This window comes from Peromyscus californicus, unplaced genomic scaffold (genome assembly GCF_007827085.1).
Source record: "Peromyscus californicus insignis strain IS unplaced genomic scaffold, ASM782708v3 Scaffold_3__1_contigs__length_106647218, whole genome shotgun sequence".
Taxonomy (NCBI): Eukaryota; Metazoa; Chordata; class Mammalia; order Rodentia; family Cricetidae; genus Peromyscus; species Peromyscus californicus.
The window spans coordinates 102,899,931-102,923,889 of record NW_026294551.1 but is presented as its reverse complement, the minus strand read 5'-3'; the positions used below and the strand labels follow the sequence as shown (position 1 = coordinate 102,923,889).

The 23,959-nt window shown below is 44.5% G+C and overlaps 2 protein-coding genes and 1 pseudogene across 5 annotated transcripts in view; 2 read left to right on the top strand and 1 right to left on the bottom strand.

Moving 5' to 3' along the window:
* Tnfrsf17 (TNF receptor superfamily member 17) overlaps nt 1–8,612 on the bottom strand; it is a 131,282-nt gene extending 122,670 nt beyond the window's left edge. For 2 of the 4 annotated variants that reach the window (XM_052759504.1, XM_052759503.1), the window contains exon 1: nt 8,279–8,580. Coding sequence is in view for 1 of the 4 variants with exons in the window: in XM_052759503.1 (XP_052615463.1) it covers nt 8,279–8,307 (29 nt within the window). In the remaining 3 variants the exon portion in view is untranslated. Of the gene's footprint in view, nt 1–1,634; nt 3,430–6,266; nt 6,434–8,278 lie in introns of those variants that run through there. The other 2 variants (XR_008222628.1, XR_008222629.1) reach the window with 2 other exon arrangements.
* Nucleotides 3,423–6,273, top strand: LOC128123280 (tubulin alpha-1C chain-like; annotated as a pseudogene).
* Nucleotides 8,613–8,690: 78 nt separating the features above from the next.
* On the top strand, nt 8,691–23,672 carry Rsl1d1 (ribosomal L1 domain containing 1). The gene is made up of 9 exons (XM_052759502.1): nt 8,691–8,850; nt 9,472–9,611; nt 11,603–11,738; nt 14,160–14,308; nt 14,385–14,486; nt 16,693–16,786; nt 16,868–16,990; nt 21,302–21,565; nt 22,806–23,672. Exons 1-9 carry the CDS (start codon nt 8,752–8,754, stop codon nt 23,049–23,051), a joined length of 1,353 nt encoding a protein of 450 aa, XP_052615462.1. The 5' UTR covers nt 8,691–8,751; the 3' UTR covers nt 23,052–23,672.
* Nucleotides 23,673–23,959: the final 287 nt, after the last annotated feature.

The following is a 23,959-nucleotide window of genomic DNA, read 5'->3' as shown; positions in this document are numbered from 1 at the left end:
TTCAAGACCGGCCTGGGGCTGGAAAGATGGCTCAATGGTTAAGAGAACTGGCTGCCCTTCCAGAGGTCCTGAGTTCAATTCACAGCGACCACATGGTGGCTCACAACCATCCCTAATGAGATCTGTTGCCCTCTTCTGGTTTGCAGGCATACATGCAGACAGAACACTGTATACATAATAAATAAATCTTAAAAAAAAAAAACCAGCCTGGTCTACAATGTGAATTCCAAGACAGTCAGGGCTACACAAAGAAACACTGTCTCAAAAGCACAAACAAAACAAAAACAGTTCTCTGTGAGAACTGTTTCTCTCCAAACAGCTGATGGCTGACTTAATAAGGATTCTCAAATTCAGACTCAAGTTTTGACAAGTGGTCCTTGGGGTCTTTGCCCCCATGAAAGCTCAGCTGGTAAAGTGACTGCCTACCAAGGAAGAGGCTTGGGTTATATTCTAGAATCAAAAACAAACAAATAAATAAATAAATTTAAGTTATTTAGTCTTCAATGAAGTGCTTCCCTAAGATTACTTTGAGTTAATTTAAAAACATGAATAAATTTTATGTTTTTAGTTTGTCCTAAAATATTAACTGGGGGGGGGGGCCCCGCAGGGCGCAGCTTCCCTTAATAAATCAAAAAGTTACACCACAACAAAAAAAACAAAAACAACAACAAAAAAGCAGTAGATTATTGCTCAGACTTCAAAATAGTTCTCTTGAGGCTGGAGAGATGGTTCAGCAGTTAAAGAGGACTGGCAGCTCTTCCAGAGGTCCTGAGTTCGAGCACATGGTGGCTCACAACCACCTCTAGTGGGATCTGATGCCCTCTTTTGGCATAAAGTCATACGTGCAGACAGAGACTCATAGACATTAAATAAATATTTTTTTTTTTTTTTAAAAAGAAAAAACTAGTTCTCCTGAGGGTTGGTGGTACCATACCCCTCTAGTCCAAGCACTCAGGAGGCAGAGGCAGGGGGATCTCAGAGTGGATTCCAGGACAGCAAGGGCTACAAAAAGAAACTGTCTCAAAAAACCACCACCACCACCAAACCCAATAGTCCTCCTAACAGGCATAAAAATTTAAAGGGTTAAAAAGTTCCTTGGGGGCCGGGCAGTGGTGGTGCACCCCTTTATTCCCAGCACTTGGGAGGGAGAGGCAGGCAGATCTCTGTGAGTTCAAGGCCAAACTGGTCTACAAAGAGTTCGACGACCTCCAGGAAGGTTACACAGAAACCCTGTCCTGGGGGGGAATATTCCTTGGAACCATGAGAACAGTTTCAAATTCAACAGCTCTCTGGACACAGTGCCATCAGCCCCTATCCTAGTAGTTGGAAGGTAGAAACAGAAGATCAGTAGTTCCAAGTTAGCCTCAGGTAACCCAGACCAGATTCTGAGGCAGCCTGCATTACAGGAAACCCTGTCTTAACAACTGGGACCCCAACACAAAAATAGAACCAGATTGTGAGCGGCCAGGAAAAACAAATATTTTAAAGAATTTCACTACAGAAAGCCCAGAATTTTAAAACCATTGCCACACAAGGATTAAGACCTGAGAGAGAGAGAAAAAAAAAAAGGCCTGAGAGTACAGGCTGGGCTGTTACAGAGTTTGAGACAGCAGGAAAGGACCACAGACTCAATCCAGAGTATAATTAGATCAGTTTATTTAAATTGCTAGCAGGTTGACAGTCTTAAAGCCAAATCAAAGGCATACCACCCAAAAACGGATTGAAGGAAGGGTTTTTAAAAGGCAATTACTTAATTTTTCTGTGGATTTGTAGCTCGAATGTACAGGCCCACTATGTTCTTAAAGGGGATGGGAAGTACATTCTAATAAGTTCTGACCAGCTGGCGTACTGTAGAGTATTACAGGCTTGGCTATAAAGGGAAGCTGGGTAATTCTAAGTGGAAGAGATTCACCGAGTACCTGTTCCTTAGAAATCTCCCAGGATGAGTTTAGCTCCTTTCTGTTTACAATTTAAATTCTCTGGTAGGGTAGTAGCTGAGATAATAGAGAGACTGACTGACCCCTACACCCATATAAAAAGGAGGCCTGGGACCTAGACAAAGCTAACAATCTCTTCCCAGGCTGGGGTGTGTATAATTTATCCACTTATGCAGTAACTTCAAGGTCTTGAGCTCAGGGGCATCATCAGGGGATAAAACTTGAAGTCCATTCTGCAGCAGGGCTGAGACTGAGTCTGTTACTGTAGCCCCTTGATTGTGATTGTGGATTCATTTACTACCATGGGTGGAGTGGCCTAAGAAGGGAGGACAGAGAAAGGAGACAACCAGTCCCTGGTAGAGGCAGCCAGTTCCTTCCAGGGCCTACAGGATTGGCTAGGTGGGATGGTACCCTTTTCCGTAGAGTGAATTCTATACCAGGACTGTTTCTTAGTTTTCTTAAATTTAAGCACAAATCCCCAGGTCCGGCCTGGAAGCCAGTATTTTGAGCTCAATTCATTCCAGGTCATGATCTTTAAAGTGAAGGGGTTGCAGGTCCCGGGTCTGCAAATCCTGAGAAGGATATACCTGTTGACTGGAGATAAACTGGTCTTCATGTCCGCCCTGGTCAGACTCAGTCTCACAGCCTGGGGTAGAGCAATGATAATCTCTTTTCCACGAATGACAATAAATAAATAAATGAATGAATGAATAAATAAAATGACATAAATTTATGGCAATAAAACATGGGCTTGGGCATGCATACAATGGTGAAGACCAGAAGGATGTTTCTGGCATTTTGGTCCCCCACCCTGGGTGAACTGCACTGTAACTCTCCCATTCGCCCATAAGTTCACTGTTATCCAAGACATCGCACAGGTCGGATCTAAACATAGGTTGGGAGGTGGCATTCCGGAAAACGCCTCTTACTTTCCTATCTGCATTTGGAGACAGTTCCCAATCCCAGACTTCAACACTTTTATTTGGCCACATATGGGAGTGACCTACCAAGATCCCCAACGTTAGTGTCAGTCTGAGTTCAAGGTGAGATGAGCCGCACCCTGAGAGGACACCTGGAGTTTGTATTACCTTCCATTTGTCAACTTTCTCGTGGCTGGTTGTGTCCACCTTTAGATGGGAGTGTGGCTATAAGCTGCAGTCCCCACTACCTTGACGGCCCCCGGCAATGTCAGGATCCCAGGATACCGTCCCTTCTAGGAAGGTCCCGGAGTCTTGCCAGGTAAGTGGCAGACCCACACCAAGTCCCCAGGTCGGAAACCTGTGTGCTGGTTCAGTCAAGGGTGGTGCAGGCCGTGGGTGTGATAGATGACTCTGAGTGTCTCTAGTTGTCTGCTATGGTGCCTGTAAGGACTTGAGGAAGGGATGATTAGACAGTTCAATAATCTGTGGCCTTCCCTTGACAGGAATAAGGAGGTGGTTGGCCAAACATTTCAAATGGTATCCGCTTGTCATGGTAGGGGCTGGATCTGATCCTAAAACAAACAGTCGGGAGAAATTGTGTCCACCCCTTTGCCAGTTTCTCCCCACAATTTAATTACTGTTTCTTTAATAGTTCTGTTATTTCTTTCTACCTGTCCTAAACTCTGTGACCTATAGACACAGTATAATTTCCATGTATTCCCATAGTTTTAGCTGCTCCTTGAGAAACTTTGGCCATGAAGGCCTTTATCGGACCTCAAAAAGTAGGGAAGGCTGAATCAGGGAATGATCTCCATTAGTAACCACATTAGCTGTTACTGAGCTGGTGGGAAAGTCTTACCTATCCTGAAAAAGGAGCTATAAAAACTAGCAAATAGCCTCGTTGCGTTACCTACCTGTTGGACCGGTGTCTGCTTCTGTCACCCTCAACTTCTAACCTGTAGCTACCATGTATGAGTGCATCTCCAGCCAAGCTGGTCAGGGCGGTGTCCAGATCAGCAATGCCTGTCGGGAACTCTACTGCCTGGACCTAGGCATCCAGCCTAACAACCAGAGGCCAAGTGACAAGACCACTGGGAGGAGATGACTCCTTCAACTCCTTCAGTGAGACAGGCGCTGGCAAGCATGTACCCCAGCAGGCAGTGTTCATAGCCCTGGAACCCACAGTTATTGATGAAGTTCATAGTGGTACCTACTGCCAGCTCTCCCCACCCTGAGCAGCTCATCACAGGCAAGAAAGATGCTTGCGGCCATTACACCAGTGGCAAGGAGAGCATTGACCTTGTCGTCTTGGACCGAATTCGCTTACTGGCTGACCAGTGCACTGGTCTTCGGGGCTTCTTGGTTTTCCAGTTTTGGCGAGGGAACTGGCTCTGGGTTCACCTCCCTGCAGATGGAGCGGCTCTCTGTTGATTACAAGCTGGAGTTCTCTATCTCCCCAGCCCCCGAGGTTTCCACTGCTGTGGCTGAGCCTTATAATTTCATCCTCACCACCCACACCACCCTGGAGCCCTCTGATTGTGCCTTCATGGTAGACAAGGCCATTTATGGCATCTGTCCTAAAAACCTCGACATTGAGCACCCCACCTACACTTACCTTAACCACCTTATTAGCCAGTCAGCTTGTGTCTTCCATCATTGCTTCCCTCAGATTTGATGGAGCTCTGAATGTTGATCTGACAGAATTTCAGACAACCTGGTGCCATACCCTGGCATCCACTTCCCTCTGTCCACATATACCCCTACCATCTCTACTGAGAAAGCCTACCATGAGCAGTTTTCTGTAGCAGAGATCACCAATGCCTGCTTTGAGCCAACCAACTAGATGGTGAAATGTGACCCTTGCCATGGTAAATACATAGCTTGCTGCCTGCTGTACCATGGTCATGTGGTTCCCAAAGATGTCAATGGTGCTCTTGTCACCAGCAAGACCAAGGGTAGCATCCAGTTTGTAGACTGGTACCTCACTGCCTTCTAGAAACATGACACATTCTTATGCTTGGGTCCCCCGGCCATTTTCTTTTCTTTCCTCTCCAACCCCATTTTTCAAGACAGGGTTTCTCTTTGTAGATCATCCTGTCCTGGAATTCAGAGATTTGTCTGCCTCTGCCTCCTGAATACCGGGAATAAAGGTGTATGTCACCACCACCTGGTTGTTTTCAAATATTTCTGTTCCTTGATTCTTTTTCCTCCTAATCCACAATGAAAGATTTTTTTATGGCTCTGTTTTTGCTCTGTACTACTTGCAAATTTATCTATTTCCAGAGCTGTCACCTTCCCTATGACGATGACTGCTAAGTTCCTTTTGTTTTCCTCAGAAACATTTTTTTAAGATTTAATTTATTTATTATGTATATAGTGTTCTGTCTGCATGCATGCCTGCACACCAGAAGAGGGCACCAGATCTCATTACAGATGGTTGTGAGCCACCATGTGGTTGCTGGGAACTGAACTCAGGACCTCTGGAAGAGCAGCCAGTGCTCTTAACTGCTGAGCCATCTCTCCAGCCCCCTCAGAAACATTTTTCTCCACATCCCAGAATTACTTAGATATATCACTGGAACTTTAAACTTGAAATAGTGAAAAATAATATTTTTAAAGTTATTTTTATTGCATTTTCTTATGGGTGTGCATTCATGTGGGCACACCCGTGCCACGGCTCATGTGCTAGAGCTCACACGTGGCAATCAGAGGACAACCCGCAGGAATCTGGTTTCTCCTTTCATGATATGGGTTCCTTGGGTCACAGAGGTTTCCAGGCTTGATGGCAATTACTTGTACCTGCTGAGTCACCACCTCACCAGTAACAAGAATCCATTCAGACAACCTCCCAATCTGTTCCCTTTAATTTTCATTTTCAAATTTTATTAACACCATCCATTTGTCCAGCAATTGAGGCACAGGAATTTGAGAATAATCTAGGTTTCCATCTACCTCCAAGGTTTTATTTTCTTTTGTTTTGAGACGGGTTTTGTGTAGCTCTAATTGGCCTTAAACACTCCAGGTAGCTGAGGCCTACCTTGAAATTCCCAATTCTATAATTCCAAGTGCTGATATTAGTGATGTGAGCCACCAAACCCACACAGCAAACTATTACCCATCACACTTAGGAGTGAAGTGAAAAGAGCGAGATATAATTCTCATATTTGTCTTAGCAGTACCCAGTACTGAGAAGGAAATACGAGAAGAGAAGCAGGTTTAGGAGACGAGAATGAGTTTGTGGTAAAACCTGGTGAATGTGAGGTACAAAGATTCAAAGTCACATAGCTGATTTTGTAAGTGGGCTTAAAGCCAAAAGGACTATAAACTAAGGACTATAAATTTCTATCAAATATCTATTGATAGAGAACAAATCACTCTAGTGGGACAGCTAAAATTAACAAAAACTTACTCAGTTTTTGTAAGGAAGCAGGGAACAGCACAGCTGGATGGTTCTGGCTTGGAGTCTCTCATGTGTCTGCCAAGAAAGCGCTACTTCCAACTTCAAGTGTTGTTTACTAGCTGGTTGCCAAAGCAGCCTCAGAACATGGCATCCGGCTTCCCTTTCACGAGGGCTGCCTTACACAGGAATGAATAAAAGGGAGTTGTAAAGAGAAAAACTATACACAAGAGAATAATCAGGGGTCTAGTTTCAAAAATGACACTAAGAGTATTGCTCTGTAGCTCAGAATGGCCTAGAATTCATTGCAATTCTCTTGCCCCAGGATAACAAGTACCATGTCAGGCTTGACATCCTATCACCTTTTCAATACTGTATTAGAAAGAACCAGTCACTAAATCAGCCCACATTGAAAGATGTGTGTGTGCTGATGTTCCATTACTTGGGAGTAGGAATATCAGATCAGTGTCAGCTCTTTCCCCTTCAATACCACAATTAGATTAACTTTATTAAAGCATAATCCACCACGTTTCCTTTGCTATTAGTATTCTTATGATTTCTCTCAAGTGTAACCATAGTTGGATAACTAGTTACTTTGTCAGTTTTTCAAGCCTCATATCCCATCCCTCCATTTTGCAATTCTCTGGCTTTAGTCACTGTTTCCAAACACCTTCATACCATTTCCTTGGCTCAAAAGTATGGTGCATGAGGCTGGAGATGGTCCAGCAGTTGAGTGTACTGGTTGCTCTTCCAGAAGACCTGGGTTTGATTCCCAGCACCCACATGGTGGTTTACAACCATCTGTAATTCTAGTTCTAGATTCAACACCCTAGAGCCTCCACCAGCACCGCACACATGTATGTGGTCCACAGATACACACACAAGCAAAACACCCATACACGTAAAATAAAATAAATCTCTTAAGAAAAACAACAACAAAGGTCTGTTTTTCAAACTTGCATTCAGGCAGCAGAACACCTTATACCACCAATGAATGCTCTTTAGAGTGTATTAGGAAGCCTGGTTATCTCGTAACAATTCACTACAATATGCTAAAAGTCCATCTTATACTAGTAGACAAGTAGAAGTAGGTGCCAATGACTTTTTTCAAAAATGTCTTCTACAAATGGACTTAAGACAAGACTAGACACTAGCAGAACATTATTCTTTCACTGAAGGAGTGCTTTTGGAAAACAACTGACAATGGAGAACATTCTACTCCCATTTCTTCAAGTCTCAAAAAATGTAGCTGTGCTGGTACAAAGTTGTGGTAGGGGGAAACTCGGTCAACTCTCGTAATCCTAGCATCTGGGACGTAGAGGAGAAGGACTGGTAAAGTTTCAGGACAACCTGAGCTAAACAGCAAGATCTTGACTAAAAAAAAATAAAGTAAGTGGAGCGTGTTGGCGAATGCCTTTAACCTCAACACTTGGGAGGCTGAGGCAAGAGAATCTCTGTGAGTTCTAAGCCAGCCTAGTCTACAGACAGAGTTCCAGGACATCCAGAACTGCATAATAGAGAGACCCTGTCTCAAAAAACAAAACAAAACAAAATAAAAACTCATGGTATTATTCAGACCTTCCGGTACAAGAACAACCTCAAAGATACTATGTTATGAAGCGAGGTAAGAACAATGGGTACGCTCTGCAACTACTCTTTTTTTTTTTTTTTTTTTTTTTTCCCGAGACAGGGTTTCTCTGTGCAGCTTTGGAGCCTGTCCTGGAACTCACTGTGTGGACCATGCTGGTCTCGAACTCACGGAGATCTGCCTGGCTCTGCCTCCCGAGTGCTGGGATTGAAGGCGTGCGCCACCACCGCCCGGCTTAACTACTCCTAATTTAAAAAGAAAACTCAATTGTATCTATTTGTAAAGAGGAAAAAAAATAAAGTATGCTTCTAACAGTCCTGGAAGGTTCTAGGAGGTGGTGTCCTCTGCGAGAGGGAGAGAAGTAGAAAGGAGACATTCTGGAGTATTCCCCTCCGCGTTATCCCACCTTTACACCAACTGGTAGTCCAGGGCTTACCTGAGCCGACGCTTCAGAGACCGACTCATCTTTTCGTTCCTCACACGCCTGGGATTCGCGGTTCCTCAGTGTTTCACCGGAACACCACCAATTTGGGGAAAACGACGCCCGAAGCCACAACGGGGTGGAGGAGCCACGGCTTCCAGCTCTTCAGGGGGCGGCACGGGGTTGAGGACAGGGCTCCCTCCCGTGTCCTCCGTGGAAGAGCGACAGGGCTTGCACAGACCTGGCGCCCTAGGAAGAGCCGGACGCAAGAAGCGGCGCAGGCTCAGGGGCGACTCCCGCCGCTGCCGGCGTCCTCACCAAAAACTACCCGGGAAGGAAGCCCGTGTGTCGAATAGCGCGTCCTTCAGGAAATGACGCAGGAGACTCCCCCCGCCTTGTTGGCCCTACCCTTTGGTTTCCGGTTCCGGGCCTCTGGCCTGCGCGTGCGCAGGTATTCCTAGCTCCTGGGGTCTGCATGAGGCAGAGTCATGGAGGCCTCAGCGTTCTCCTCTTCCCCGGACTTGGCCGACACGGCGACCGCCGTGCGAGCGACCCCGGCCGATCTGGAACATCTGGACAAAGAGCAGGCGAGTGATTTGGGGATCAGCGATCCGGAAGCAGAGTTGTTAGGGCCCGCGTGAGGCACAGGGTGCGAAGCGAATGGCCTGGAAGTCCAGAGCGGGCCCGAGACTGGGTGGGCGCCCCGGAGGCCGAAGAAGGTCTCTGAAAACGCACCGCGGCGGGCTTGCGTCCCTCAGGCCTGTGGCCTGTTTGCTCCCTGTTGAAAGGGGGCTCCTCTGCGTTCAATTCTGCAGGATTACAGGACATTTGTACGTGCACGTGTGCAAAGTAGCGTGCTCAGGGCCGGGCACATGATGCTCAATAACTCCTCCGAGCACTGTGCGCTTTTCCTGATTGTTCCTTCTCTCGGGGAGGGCAGAAGGAAGCATCGGTTACAGCCTGTTCTCTTTAAGTAGAAAGGACACCTTATGAACAGATCCCAGAAGCAGGGACTTGGGTGTTTTTGATGGATTCTTAAATTGCGCTGAGTACAAATTCTAAGAGCCCAATATGCTGATTGATATTTGCCCAGTAAAAGGAGGAGCAAAGGAAACAGATATGTTTGTGTGTGTGTGTGTGTGTGTGTGTATACACATGGGAGCAACGGTTGGCCTAAATTGAGAAAATTGACTTATTTCTGTCTGCAGATTAGAAAAGCAGTGGAAGTTCTGTTTGCACACTCCAAGTCAAGAAAAAAGAATAATGAGTTACTTTTGAATGAGAATGAGAATTTGTTTCTAATGGTGATATTATGGAAAATTCCAGAGAAAGAAGTGCGGGTCCGAGTGTAAGTTCTAATTTATCTGTTTAGATTTTTTGACTTTTCTTGCTTTTGGGAGGGTGGGGGTCTCCTTACAAAGGCTTGCCTGGCCCTCAAAGGAATAAATTTGCCTCTGCCTCTTGAATGCTGGGGTTAAAGGTGTCCATCACCAGGCCAGCCTTGTGTGTGAATGTGTACCACTTATGTCCAGTGCTTGCAGAGGCCAAAAGAAGGTGTCAGATAACCTGGAACTGGAGAGACAAGTTTTGAGCAGCCCAGTGTGAGTACAGAAAACTGAAATCAGATCATCTGGGAAAGCAGCAAATGCACTTAACTGCTGAGTGCCCTCGAACCTGCTTGGGAGCCCTGTCTCCTTTACCTCCCTATATTCTTTTATAAGATATTTTTAGAACCAGATGTGGCAGAGACAGGCAGATCTCTGAGTTCAAAGCCAATCTGGTCTACAGAGCAGTTCAGTTCCAAGACAGCCAGGGCTACACAGAAACCGTGTCTTGAAATTAAATAAATAAAAATATTTTTTTAAGTTGCATTTAATTGTGGCGGGGGGTTGGCTTAGTTAGGTGCACACATGTGGAAGTCAGAGAATAAATATAATTTCCTCTCCTACCATGTTGGTCCTGGAATTGAGCTCTGGTTGTCAGGCTTGGCATTAAGCATGTGTCTTTACCCACTGATTCATCCAACCTGCCCATATGTATTTATATTCTTCTTAGCTATGTTGGGTCAGATTCCGCTGATGTAGAGTTGGCAGATTTAGAAGGAAAAAGAATACAAATAAACATGTTAATGTAAGTTGGTCCTGTACAAGATTTGAGAGCCTTTTACTGAGAAAAAATAATTTGTGGCCACTCTGAAACTTGTTACTTGACGAAGTGTCAATATAGATTGTGTGATAACCTGCTTGCTGTGCTTATCAAAGCAGTATGTAGGAGTATAGCTTGTTTTTCTCCAAAAATGAGGGCTCCTGGAGGTTTAGAAAGGAAAGACATTTTTGATTCCCAAATATTTATGTGTGTACAGGAGCCTGTGGGAATCAGAAGAAGATCAGATCCCCTGGAACTGAAGTTACAGATGGTTGTGAAGGGCTGTGTGGGTGCTGGGAACCGAACTTGGGTCCCCTGGGCCATTCCTCCAGCCCCCACATTGCTTTAACACATATGTCCGTAAACATGTTTTCAGGTATATGAGCACATGAGCATGGAGGCAAGAGGACTTCCTTGGGAGCATCATCCGCCCCCTTTTTAGGCAGGTCTCATTTGCTTGGAGCTCACCAACCAGGTGGACTATTGACCATTGAGCCCCGTGGATCCTCCTGTAATCATTCACCTTCCCTGAGATAACTAGTGCTTATCACCAGGCTTCTCCTTGATGTGGTTCAGGGGATGAACATGGATCCTTGTTTGTACAGTAAATACTTTAAGCTATCTCCCTGGGGCATGGAACCAAGGTCTTTCCTGTGCTAGGTAACTGCTCTACCAGTGAGCTACATTCCCAGCCCTCTATTTGCATCCTTTATTCCCATATCTTTGCTCAATTTTTCACATTGGCGATTTCTGTCACTTACGGGAGGTCCTTTTTTCTCTGTTCATCCCTTACCTGTCTTAAATTGATTTTGGGGGGGGCCTAGCCTGGTATTTTTGGCATTCCTTCCTCTGTCTCTTAAAGCTTGAATTATGGGCATACCATCACCACACTTAACTTGCTTTTATTCAGAGCAATATTTGCTAAGTAGGAAAAAAATCAAAGTGTGGCTAAATGGGGCTGACAGAGTGGTTCAGGTAAAGATGCATGACACCAGGCTTAGTGACTGGAGTTCAGATCTCTTGGTGCACGTGGTAGAAGGGGAGAACCAGTTCCAGAACGTTGTCCTCTGAACCCACATACGTGCCGAGGCACACACCCCCCCCCAAACATTTTAAATGAAAATGTGTATGTTTTGGATAATACACATTCTCTGGAATAATGCTTTGTTCCTTGTCTTTTGTCGTGTTTTACAGGGCTTTGCCTCATAGTATTCTATCAGATTCATCAGAAGTCTGTTTGTTTACTAAAGATGACTGTGAATCACCTGAACAGACAGAATGTTTCTATAAAAAGCTTTTGAAAAAGCATGGAGTTAATAGCATCTCTCAGGTAGGAATCCTGTTACTACTTTGAAGTCCTTCCAGAGATCTAATTGAAAGGAAATATGATACACTGCTATATTTTATGGGTTTTTTTTTTTTTTAGGTCTGTTTTTGATTTTAGTTTATTTCTTTATGGGTATGTGTGTGTTTGTAAGCTTACATATATGTACTATGTGGATGCAGGTATACTTGGAGGCCAGAAGAGGGTGTCAAATCCCCTGGAGCTAGAGTTACAAGTGGTTGTGAGCTGCCTGATGGATGCTGGGAAATAAAACCCAGGTCCTTCAAAAAGCAGCAAGTGCTCTTAACTGCTGAGCCATCTCTCCAGCCCGTTTTCTCTTTTTAATCTAATTGTCATGGTTTTTGGTTGGCTGTATTACATTTTTTTGTTTTGTTTTGTTTTTTGTTTTTCGAGACAGGGTTTCTCTGTGTAGCTTTGCGCCTTTCCTGGAACTCACTTGGTAGCCCAGGCTGGCCTCGAACTCACAGAGATCCACCTGCCTCTGCCTCCCGAGTGCTGGGATTAAAGGCGTGAGCCACCACCGCCCGGTGGCTATATTACATTTTGTTTATGATGAAGGGGCTATTCTGATTTGTGGCTGAAAAGCTAAATGCATGTCAGATTTTATATCTTTTTGGTTTTTCAAGACAGGGCTGTGTAGTTTTGGTGCCTGTCCTAGATCTTGTTCTGTAGACCAGGCTGGCTTTGAACTCACAGAGATCCGCCTGGCTCTGCTTCCCAAGTGCTGGGATTAAAGGCGTGTGCCAACGCCGCCCGGCCAGATTTTATTTCTTAATTTTAATTGTGTTGAGTGCAGTAGCTAAGGAGGGCAGGGAAAGGCGGGGGAGGGGGGCATGGAATTCCTGCAACTAAAGTTGCAGAAGGTTATTTCCATAGGTGCTGGACATAGGATTTGTGTCCTCTATAAGAGCAGTCAGAGCTCTGAACCGCTGAGCCGGCTGTAGTCCCATTGAACATTATTTAGAAAGATAATTGTTTGTGTCAATCCCTCCATACTTGTAGAGCGTCATGCGTCTGCCTCTGGCTCTGTTTTGTGATTATGTGTTTTATTACTCTTTGATTCTCTTTTATTTCTCCTGGTAGTAGGAATTGAATACAGATTCTTACATATGCTAGGCTAATGCTCTATCCCAAACTTGCAGTGTAGATCAAACTGGCCTCCAACTCAAAAATCCTCGTTCATTAGAGGGATTAAATAATTCCAGGCTAGTATTAAAGGTATGCACCAGGTGCTGACTCCCCACCCCCATCCCAAATACATTTGCTTTTTAAAAATGTGTCTGGTTGTTTTGTCTGCATGTGTCTGTGCACCTGATAAGTGCATATACCCACGAGGGATTCCCTGGAATTGGAGGGAGGTCCACATGGCTGTCAGCCACTGTGTGGGTACTGAGAATCAAACCGAGGTCGTTGTCAGAGTAGCCAATGCTCTTTGACCAATAAGCCATCTCTCCAGGCCCCTGTTTCACTTTGTTTTGAGATAGCATCTTGCTCAATTGCCAAGTCAGCCTTCTCCAACCTGAGACTCCTAAGAAACAGGTTATGTCATGTCTTTCTCGGTCTGGCCTACATACTGGGGTTTTGTTCTGTGTTGTTGGAGATTTTAGATCATTTTGGGGGGCCCACCATCCAGCTCCTAAATAAATCACACAGAAGCTTATTCTTAATTATGAATACCTGGCCTTAGGTTGGCCTAGTTTCTAGTCAGCTTTCCTTGTCTTAAATTATCCCGTCTACCCTTTTCCTCTGGGCTTTTCCCATTCTCTAACTTCTGTAATGTTACTCTTACTGTGTAGCTTGCTATGTAGCTGGGTGACTGGTTCCTCCATCTTAGATCTTCTCCCAGTTTTCTATATATGCTCTTCTATATATACTCATATATATATATATATCTTCTGTATATACTCTCTCCCTGCCAGCCCCACCTGTCTTTTCTCCTGCCTTGCTATTGGCCAGTTCTTAGACCAACAGGTGTTTTACACAGGCACAGTAACACAGCTTCACAGAGTTAAACAAATGCAACATAAACAAAAGTAACACACCATGTCGGGCAGTGGTGGCACATGCCTTTGATCCCACCACTTGGAAGGCAGAGGCAGGAGGATCTCTGAGTTCGAAGCCAGCCTGGTGTACAAAGCAAGTGCCAGGACAGCCAGGACTGTTTCACAGAGAAATCCTGTCTCAAAAAAAAAAAAAAAAAAAAAAAAGGTAGCACACCTTAAAATACTGTACTCCAGTCCCGGGTCCCCAGCATTTGGCAGTGTCTGGCACATTTGAGGTGCTCAGGGATTCACTAAACTCAGAGGGGTGTGGCTCTAGAACTTACCTGAATGGGAAGTGTTAAATATTTCTTCTCTTGTTTCAAGTTCTTAATGTTTTATGATTTTACTCGTTTCTCTTTTCTAGATTATCCCTTTTAAAACTTTAAAAACAGAATATAAAGCCTATGAAGCCAAGCTCCGCCTCCTAGGTAGCTTTGACGTCTTCATTACTGATGAAAGAATTAGACGGCATTTGCCCACACACATAGGAAGACATTTCTATCAGAGGAAGAAGTAAGTTTATTTGTAGTGACTGGACTTGAGTGGTATGGGGTTTTGTGTGTGGTGTTCTGATATCTGTGTTTTATAGAGTTCCAGTACCTGTAAACCTTCTGGCCAAGAATCTGTCCAAAGAGATTGACCGCTGTATCACAGGGACCGTCTTAAACATCTCCAGACATGGTTCTTGCAGGTAACAAGAAGAACATCTGTGTGTACCTTTTGAAACTTTACATGTCATGGTAACTGAATCCATTTATTTCTTTAAAGGGTGGTGTTAATGAAACCAGGTCCTTCTATTAAAACCTTAAGAAATGCCAGGTGGTGATGGTGCATCGCTTTGGGTGGATCTCTGAGTTCCAGGACAGAGAGACACACACACACACACACACACACACACACTCACACACACACACACGCCTCCTAAGAAAAATTCTTTCAGAAGTAACTTTAATAAGTTCGTTGTCGTCATTGTCTGATTTTCCTGGGTAGATAGATGTGAACAAAGAAATGATTCTACAAGTCTGTCTTGATAAGCAGCTTAGAGCTGCGCTGGTGACATCACGTGCCGAAACTTGTCTGGCAGAAGCAGCTGTATCACTGAAGGCTCTGCACCACTGGGGTCCAGCTATAGGCAACTCCATAGAAAGTGTCTGCTGCTTACACAGCCTTAGGGAAGAGCCTCTTCTGTCACATACCTATGCAGACTTGGTGGAGGCATGTTTCAGCTAGGAGGAAGTAGCTACATCCCTTTGTTTCATTCTCACCCAGGGTCCTGAACTAGGTACAGCCTTACATCTAGGCTAAGGAAAAGACCTTTGGAGTCAACAAGACAGTTCATGTTTAAGGCACCGGCCGCTAAGCATGGGAACTTGTTTTTAACCCCCAGGACTCACATGGTAGGAGGAGAGAACTAAGACCTGCATGTTGTCTTCTGACATCCACACACTGTGACATTCCAACAACACGCAACACACACACATAAGATAAATACAAACTCAAACACAGTTCCCAGCACCCATGTTAGATGTGGCTTACAACCACCTGTAATTTTATCTCTAGGGGACTCAATGTCTCAGGACTAAAAGTTTACATGCATTCACACACACACACACACACACACACACACACACACACACACACACACACGTAATTTAAAATAAGCCAGGCATAGTGGCACATTCCTTTAATCCAAGCACTGGGAAGGCAGAGGCGGGTATATCTCTTGAGTCAGAGGCAAACTTGGTCTACATGAGAATTCCAGGTCAGCTAAGGCTATATACTGAAACCCTGTCTCAATAAAATGTAATAAAATTCTCTTGTCATAGGGTCTCAGTATATAATTTTTCTAGCCTGGAACTCATAGAGATCCTCTGGCCTCTACACTGAACGTTGGGATTAAAAGCCTGCATTCCCCCTCCCCCCAAAAAAGGTATTTGTGCTACTATGCCCAGATTTTTTTTAAAAAAAAAAAAAATTTAAAGTAAGGATAGTGATTGCTTTCCAGCCTTACATCTTCATCAATGACAGTGTTGATGTGTGCCTCCTGCCTACAAGAAGGAAGCCCCTTGATTGGTTCAGTAAAGTAACTAAGAAGAGTTCTCGTTGGGTCTGGCCTCCTACTCCTTCCTTGGTTATAGGCTAATGTCAGAGTCACAGAGAAGGCTGGCGATAGCAAGTATAATGGCTCACAGGGTCCTACCTCGGATGCTGAGCCGAGAGGGCCTCTGGTGTGAGGGCGGCCTGTGTTGCATAGAGAGTTTGACTTTCTTGAATTATTTACGTTCTCTCTGCTTGGCACAGTGGCTTCCTGTCCTCTTTTTCCCCCTGCACCAACAGCTCTGTGACTAGAGAAAAAGGAGCTAGAAAGAGCTGCTGCTGACACTCCACAAGATGCCACCACAGTGAACCTCTGGTGAGGGAGTGGGCTGGCAGGCAGGCAGGCCCGGTGCTACAGGAACCTCCTGAGCTTCCCAGTCATTGTCTGTTCCTGTCCCTTAGCTGTGGGGATGGGCTCGGTCTTGAGAAATAAGTATGTTATTCGTGAGAGGCGGGACTCTTTACTGGAGAAGGACCCGTGTAGATTGGCATGAGCACTAGGAAGTAGCAGTGACCCTTTTGGATGATTCTGCTCAGAACAGCTTTGATGACCAGCATTGCGGGTGTCAGGGCAGTTTCTGGGGTCATTTCTCTTAATGCACTGAGTTCACCGAGCTAGAACTCCCACCCTCGGGTTCCATGGCTGGAGCTGAGGTTGTCACGCCTGTGTGGCAAGTTCCTTTACGTCCCGAGCAACCTCGTTGTTCACCTGTGTGATTCTTTCAGCACGGTGGAGTTTTACTTCACGGAATGGAGTTTTAAAATCAAAAAGTCAACAATTGTTATTCATTAACTTCTAGTACTGTACGTGTTGGTCACACTGGAATGGAGACTCAGCACGTCATTGAAAACATCCTGGCTGTCTCAGAAATGCTTTCAGAAAAATTACCAGAGGTACAGTATGGCAAGCATAAGTCTTTAACATTTAAAAGAAACAGCAGTGTATGTGTAGATGACATTATTTCTTTGTTTCAGAAATGGCAGAGTGTGAAACTCTTGTTCCTGAAAACTGAGAAGTCAGTTTCCCTTCCCATCTTTTCCTCGTTTGTCTCGTGTCAGGGGGAGAAGATCCTATCCTTCCGTAGTGTGAGGAGAAAGGTTAGTATAAGTTAAAATATTGGGTGGGCATAACAATCAAAGTATAATATAAACCAGGTGGTGGTGGGGCATGCCTTTGGGAGGAAAAGGGAGGCGAATCTATGAGTTTGAGGCTAGCCTGGTCTGCATAGTTAGTTCCAGGACAGCCAGGGCTGCACAGAGAAACCCTGTCTCAAAAAACATAACAATAATAATAACAATGAAATGTAGCCAAGAGAGCACATAGCAAGTTCAGAGTCTTGTTCTGCCATAGTAAGTTCAGTTGTGCTATGTTACAAGACTCAGTTTTATTTTATTTTTTATTTATTTTTTTTAAGACTCAGTTTTAAATCAATTTAAGACTATAGCTCAGTGGTAAGACATGGTAAGGCATGTGCTTGGCAGGTGGGTTCTCTGGGGGCAAGTTCAGGTTTATTTATGTGCATTGATCTTTTGCCTGCGTGTACATCTTTGAGAGTGTCAGATCACCTGGAATTAGAGTTACAGTTAAGAGCTGTCCTGTAGGTGCTAGGAATTGAACCTAGGTCCTCTGGAAGAGCACTAAGCCATCTCTTTTGTTAGTTTGGTTTGGTTTTTGGAGACAGGGTTTCTCTGTGTAGCTATCCTGGAACTTGCTCTCTAGACTTGGCTGTCCTTGAACTCAAAGAGATCCACTTGCTTCTGCCCCTGCCCGAGTGTTGGGATTAAAGGCTTGTGCCACCACCACCCAGCTGACAACACATTGTGAATGTGTTTTAAATGTCTTCCCTCGTTGCTCTCCTATCTTAATCTTTGAGACAAGATCTTACGGTGAAGGTCACTGATTGGCGAGACGAGCTGGCCAAGAGCTCTTAAGTATCTTCCTGTCTATTCATTCACCCACCCACAATTAAGATTACAGGTACCAGTCATAGCACCCATCTTTCTATATGGGTGCCAGGATTTGAGTTTGGATCCTTGTGCTTGCATGAAACCCTTTGCCATCTCCCCAGCCCCCAACTTAGTTTTGATTTATGGGTTTAGTACTGCAGATGCTGTTTCCAAAACAGAATGATGGAAAGTTGATGTGGAGATTAATATTGTTATAGAATACTATAATTTGTGAATTCTTCTCACTGTGTTAATTGCTTCTACTGAGTTTTTAATTTTGGTGTTGTTTCATGTCTTTGTTTATAGAAGTTACGTCTTGTCTTGGTGTTCTGCTACTGTGAAGACACACCACAACCATGGCAACTTTTTTTTTTAAGACTTATTTATTTATTTATTCATTCATTCATTCATTTATATGGGTACTTTGTCAGCATGTACATCTGCACACCAGAAGAGGGCATCAGGCAGTTGTGAGATGGCATGTGGGTGCTGGGAATTGAACTCAGGACCTTTAGAACAGCAGTGAGTGCTCATAACCACTGAGCCTTCTCCCCAGCCCTCCTCCCATGGCAACTCTTAGAGCATTAATTGGGGGCTTTACAGTTCAGAGGTTTAGATGTCTATTATCTGCATTTCGGGGAGCATGGCAGCATGCAGGCAGACATGGTGCTAGAGGGGTTGAGAGGTCTGCATCCAGATCCACCTGCAGCAGGAAGAGAGACGCTGGGCTTGGTGTAGGCTTTTTGTTTTTTTGTTGTTGTTGTTGTTTAGGGGGTTTGTTTGTTTGTTTTGTTTTTTTGAGACAGTTTTTCTGTGTAGCTTTGGAGCCTGCCCTGGAACTCCCTCTATAGACCAGGCTGGCCTCAAACTCACATCCGCCTAACATTCTACCTAACAAGTGCTGGGATTAAAGGCATGCACCACTGCTGCCCTGCTGGCTTGGGCTTTTGAAACTTCAAAGCCCACTCCCAGTGATACACTTCCTCCAGAAAGGCCCTATGTTCTAAACCTTTTGAATAGGGCCACGCCCTAAGGACTAAGTATTTAAAATAGAAGAGCCTCTTATTTCAAACCACCATACATACTTCATTCTTTTCTAAGTTGTCTGTTGTGAGACATTTGATCACACTGTGAACCCCGAATTTGCATTTATGTTAGTTAAAATCAAACTTGGGTCAAGAGGCCAAGTTAGCAACTAGTTGATGAAAGTAATCATAGAGAATCCGAGGGTGTCTGTAAGACGGTAGAGAGACACAGAAGTAGTAGCGGGGGACTTAGTGGAGTATGGGTTCCTTCGGTAGAGCAGAAGGACACAAAGCTCTTTCAGAGATGCCACCTGCAAAGAGAGATCAGCTAGTTGCTATTCAACCTCAGATTTCACCTCAGTCTTTAACTCTCTTACTGGTAAATAGAACAAGAGAGGTTTAATTAAAAGCTGTATTTGGCGGCAGCGACATAGCCTAAAGAATTCTTGCCAGATTGAGGGCTAAACAGCTGGGCAGCTGCCAGAGAAGCAGGCTGGTAACTAGAGCCGCATTTGCTGGGTAAAACAGCAGCAGGTTTGTGTTTTTGGTTTTGGTTTTTTTGTTTGTTTGTTTGTTTTTTAGTTTTTCGAGACAGGGTTTCTCTCTGTAGCTTTGGAGCCTGTCCTGGAACTCACTCTGTGGACCAGGCTGGCCTCAAACTCACAGAGATCCACCTGGCTCTGCCTCCCAAGTGCTGGGATTAAAGGTTTGTGTCACTACCACCCAGCTAAAATTTCTGTTGGCCCTTTGTTTGTCTGTTTATTGCTTATTTTATACAGGGTCTCACTATGTAGACCAGAACTCACAGAGATCCATCTGCCTATGGTGGTGCTGGGATTAAAGGTGTGACCACCATGCCTGGGTCCTCATCTAGCTTTCTAACTTTTTTAAAACTTGAAAGTGCGAGGCCGGGCGGTGGTGGTGCACGCCTTTAATCCCAGCACTCGGGAGGCAGAGGCAGGCGGATCTTTGTGAGTTCAAGGCCAGCCTGGTCTACAGAGCGAGATCCAGGAAAGGCGCAAAGCTCCACAGAGAAACCCTGTCTCGAAAAAACCAAAAAAAAAAAAAAACTTTGAAAGCGCAGTCTAACAATATAAAGAGCAAGCCTTTTGATACTACAGCTGGTTGTCTCCGTAGTCAGCTGGCAGTGAGATAGTAACAAGTTACCTCACACTTGCTTGGGCATCTGCTAAGTGCTTTAGCACTCCCAACCTGGTGACAGAGCTGTGGGAGCTTTGATAGCAGCAGCTGGGTGAATCAGCTCTACAGATAGTCTTTCTTCCTCCTTCCTACATGCTCTTCATTATCTTGGTTGCTATTAGAACCTACTACCTAAATTTAGAGTGGGGCTTCCCATAGCCATTGAAGGATGATTCCAACTGGCAATTAGAACATTCCAGTTCTTTATCACTGCAGTTGACAGTCTGTAAAGAAACAGGCTGGGCCTTTAATCCCAGCCTTTACGAGGTGGAGCCAGGTGGATCTCTGAGTTCGAGGCCAGCCTGGTCTATATAGTGAGTTCCAGGACAGCCAGGAACTCTGTCTGGAAAAAAAACCCAAAAGTAAAGGTCCAAGAGTAGCTGGCACTTTACCTGTGTGGCAGAAGCCTTGAAAGTACGGAAAGATGGATCTGATGGGGCTCGGCCAGTCAGCCTAGTGTGGCCAGATCGTCAAGTCCCAGATCCCAGATCCCAACAAGAAAGTGGGTGGCAAGCTGGGTGGTGGTGGTGGCACATGCTCTGAGTTCAAGTACAGCCAGGGCTACACAGAAACCCTGTATCAAAAAACCAAAAAAAGAAGAGAGTGGTTGGCTCCCGAAGAGCCTCGGTTGACCTGTGGTGTGTACATCCACACTTAGTTAAAAGATAGATGGATCAGTAACAATTCAGACCAAGCCAGGGCTAGTGGGCATGGGTTCTGCTTCCTTAGTGTCCCTTCACCCCTCAGTGGCATGCATGCATTTTGATGATGGGTATTGAACTGTCCCCAATTCTTTGTTTTTGTTTGAGATCGAGTCTAAGTCTTAATTTTAGTATGTAGGTAGACCAAATTGGCCTTTGAATTTGTCGTCATCCTGCCTCAGCCTCCCAGGTAGGTAGGATTACAAGCATGTACTAACATTCTGATGTTACTGTCTCAGGTTTCAACTGCCATGTGTATGTGCATGTACAGCTAAAAGTCGAGGTAGACAGCCAGTTGTGGTAGAGCATGTCAGTAATTTTATTATGTGGCAGGTATGTAGGAGAGGTTTAAGTTAAAGACCAACCAGCTTGGGCTCCACATTGAAACACCTGTTACCCCCCAAACAAGTAGAACTGGGGTTTAAGTGCTTGGAAATGGGGCATTCTGTTTGCATGGGAAAAGGATGCAGCTTCTTAGTCTGTCATCTGTTTTCTGTGTATGTTTTTCCTGCTCAACTGTTACCTGGTATTGGTAGGAACTAAAGAAAAAAATGAAGCATGAAAAAGAAAAGCTGAAGAAGAAAAACAAAATGTCAAAGAAAAAGTCCAAGGAGGCTGCATCTCTTCTAACTCAAGATGACTTAGCACGTGAAACCAGCAGTGCTCCCGTGAAGGCCCCAAGATCCCAGAAGAAAAAGACCAGCAAAGGAAAAGCACAACCCGAAGGGACAGACGAGTGTGATGAAACAATCCCACAGCTGGTACCAATAGGAGCAACGCCAGACAAAGACAATGTGAAGGTATTTTGTGGGTATTAATAGCTAGTATGCATCAGGCAAAAAGTGCTAAGTGATGGAACTTTTAGAGTTAATCAGGAAGGCAGGTGCTGATTTACTTTATCCTCGAGTATCTTGAGTAATGTAAAAGGCCTGTGTTAACTCTATGACAGGGTATCTTCTAGAAGTATATCTCACATATGAGGGTATTCATTGTACCAAGTACATAAAATGGTCAATCCATGTGGCCCCTCAGTGCACTCAGAACACATAACTTTAACTTAAGCTTTTAACTTTAAGCTTTAACTTAAACCTCTCCTACATACCTGCCACATAATAAAATTACTGACATACTCTACCACAACTGGCTGTCTACCTCGACTTATAGCTGTACATGCACATACACATGGCAGTTGAAACCTGAGACAGTAACATCAGAATGTTAGTACATGCTTGTAATCCTACCTACCTGGGAGGCTGAGGCAGGATGACAGCAAATTCAAAGGCCAATTTGGTCTACCTACATACTAAAATTAAGACTTAGACTCGATCTCAAACAAAAACAAAGAATTGGGGACAGTTCAATACCCATCATCAAATAGTGTCTGCTGCTGGCACAGTACAGCATACTGGTTTAAGGTTTTTGTTTTTGAGACAGAGTCTTGCTATGTTAGCCCAGGCTTACCTCCAAAGTATTAGGATTACAAATTTGTATCACCATACCAGGCAACTTAAAAAAATAAACAGCCAGGAGGTGGTGGGGCACACCTTTGATCCCAGCACTCAGGAGGCAGAGGCAGGCAGATCTGAGTTGGAGGCCAGCCTGGTCTACAAAGTAAGTTCCAGAACAGGCTCCAAAGCTACACAGAGAAACCCTGTCTCAAAAAAACAAACAAACAAAAAGTAGGGGTATATTCTAAAATAAAAACTGGCCAGGCGTTGCTGGTGTGCCTTTAATCCCAGCACTCAGGAGGCAGAGTTCGAGACCAGCTAGAACTGCACAGAGAAATTTTATCTCAGAAACAAACAGTAACCTGTATGTGCCTGTAATTCAGACTGAAGCAGAAGCTGACCCCAGCCTGGATTGCATAATGACTTCCAGCCAGGGGAGACCCTGTCTCCAAAAGAAAAAGACAGAAAACAAATGTCTGACAATAGAAAGGCCATTCCTCATTTCACCATTCCGAGGTTACACTTACAGGGTTACAGTCAGAATTGTGGCTCCTTAAGTTTGATTGTGAAATCTTGTTCTTTGTTGTTCTAGATGCAAGAAAATGTCACAGGGAAAAAATCTCCAAAAAAGAGACCTGATCCGAATATACTTCAGGGCAAGAAAAGGAAGGCCCTACCATCTACGGAGACCCCAGAAGCTTTAGGGCCTGGGGCCTCTGGGAAGAAGACAAAAAGAGATGTGCGGGAAATCAGAAAGCCAGAGGCCAAGTTCTTTACTCCCAGGAAATCTTCCAACACACCCAAAGACAAAAAACCCCAAGTGGCCCACTCAAACTAAAATCAGGTTCCTTGGCCTGAAGGAACCATCAGGGTTACCCTAAGAGCTTTTCAAGAATACTTAGACAAGGTGTGGTGGCACTCGCTGTGGGACGTAGAGATAGGCAGATCTGTGTGGGTTGAGGCCAGCCAGAACTACGTAGTGAGACCTTGTCTCAACAGACAAACAAACTTGGCCAAGATTGGGTATGCACAGCTACATCCCTAATACTCAAGCCAAGGCCAGAGAGGCATGAGCTTGAAGGAAGCCTGGAGTTCAGCAAGAATCTGTCTTGAAAAACCAAACTTCAGTCCTGGGGTGGTGGTATAACACTCTGCTAACATATGCACGGTCCTGTCTTCAGTACCCAGAACTGTCAAAAATTATCATACACCTTCACATAACAAAAGGTCCTCTGGCCCCGACCCCACTGCAGCCTTTTTTTTCAACAATGAGTCCTAGACTTAATATTTTTGTAAAGTTTCCAGAGATGATTCTGAATTAATGTTTCTATTTGTAAAAACTAGGGGTTTGAGGCAAAGAAAAAAATCTATTTTTTATTGTTCAGTGTATTTGCTGATAAGAGTGCTTCTGTATGTTTGTGGTTTTTTAATTAAAATATAATATCTGCTTGTGGGTAAATGGCATTGTACTGTGGTGTTTCACATCTCACCTAACTAACTTGAAGACATATAGCAGCATCTTTCCATCTGCGTGGGAGAATTTAGTCACTTAGACTGTTAAACTAGCTTATGCAAACATTCTAAGTAGCCAGTAAGGGGATTGATAAATAAGAATCAACTACAACTAGAAATTTTGTTGATTTCTAGGGCTGGAGAGATGATGGCTGAGGTCAGGAACACTGGCTACTCTTCAGAGGACCCAGGTTCAATTCCTAACATGATGGCTCACAATTGTAACTCTAGTTT

Excerpts from the sequence above, each read along its gene's own strand:
- Rsl1d1 (XM_052759502.1), top strand. The coding sequence starts at position 8,752 with ATGGAGGCCTCAGCGTTCTCCTCTTCCCCGGACTTGGCCGACACGGCG. Across the intron at positions 16,787-16,867 it reads TTTCAGAAAAATTACCAGAG|AAATGGCAGAGTGTGAAACT; the intron begins GTACAGTATGGC and ends TCTTTGTTTCAG. Across the intron at positions 21,566-22,805 it reads CAGACAAAGACAATGTGAAG|ATGCAAGAAAATGTCACAGG; the intron begins GTATTTTGTGGG and ends TTGTTGTTCTAG.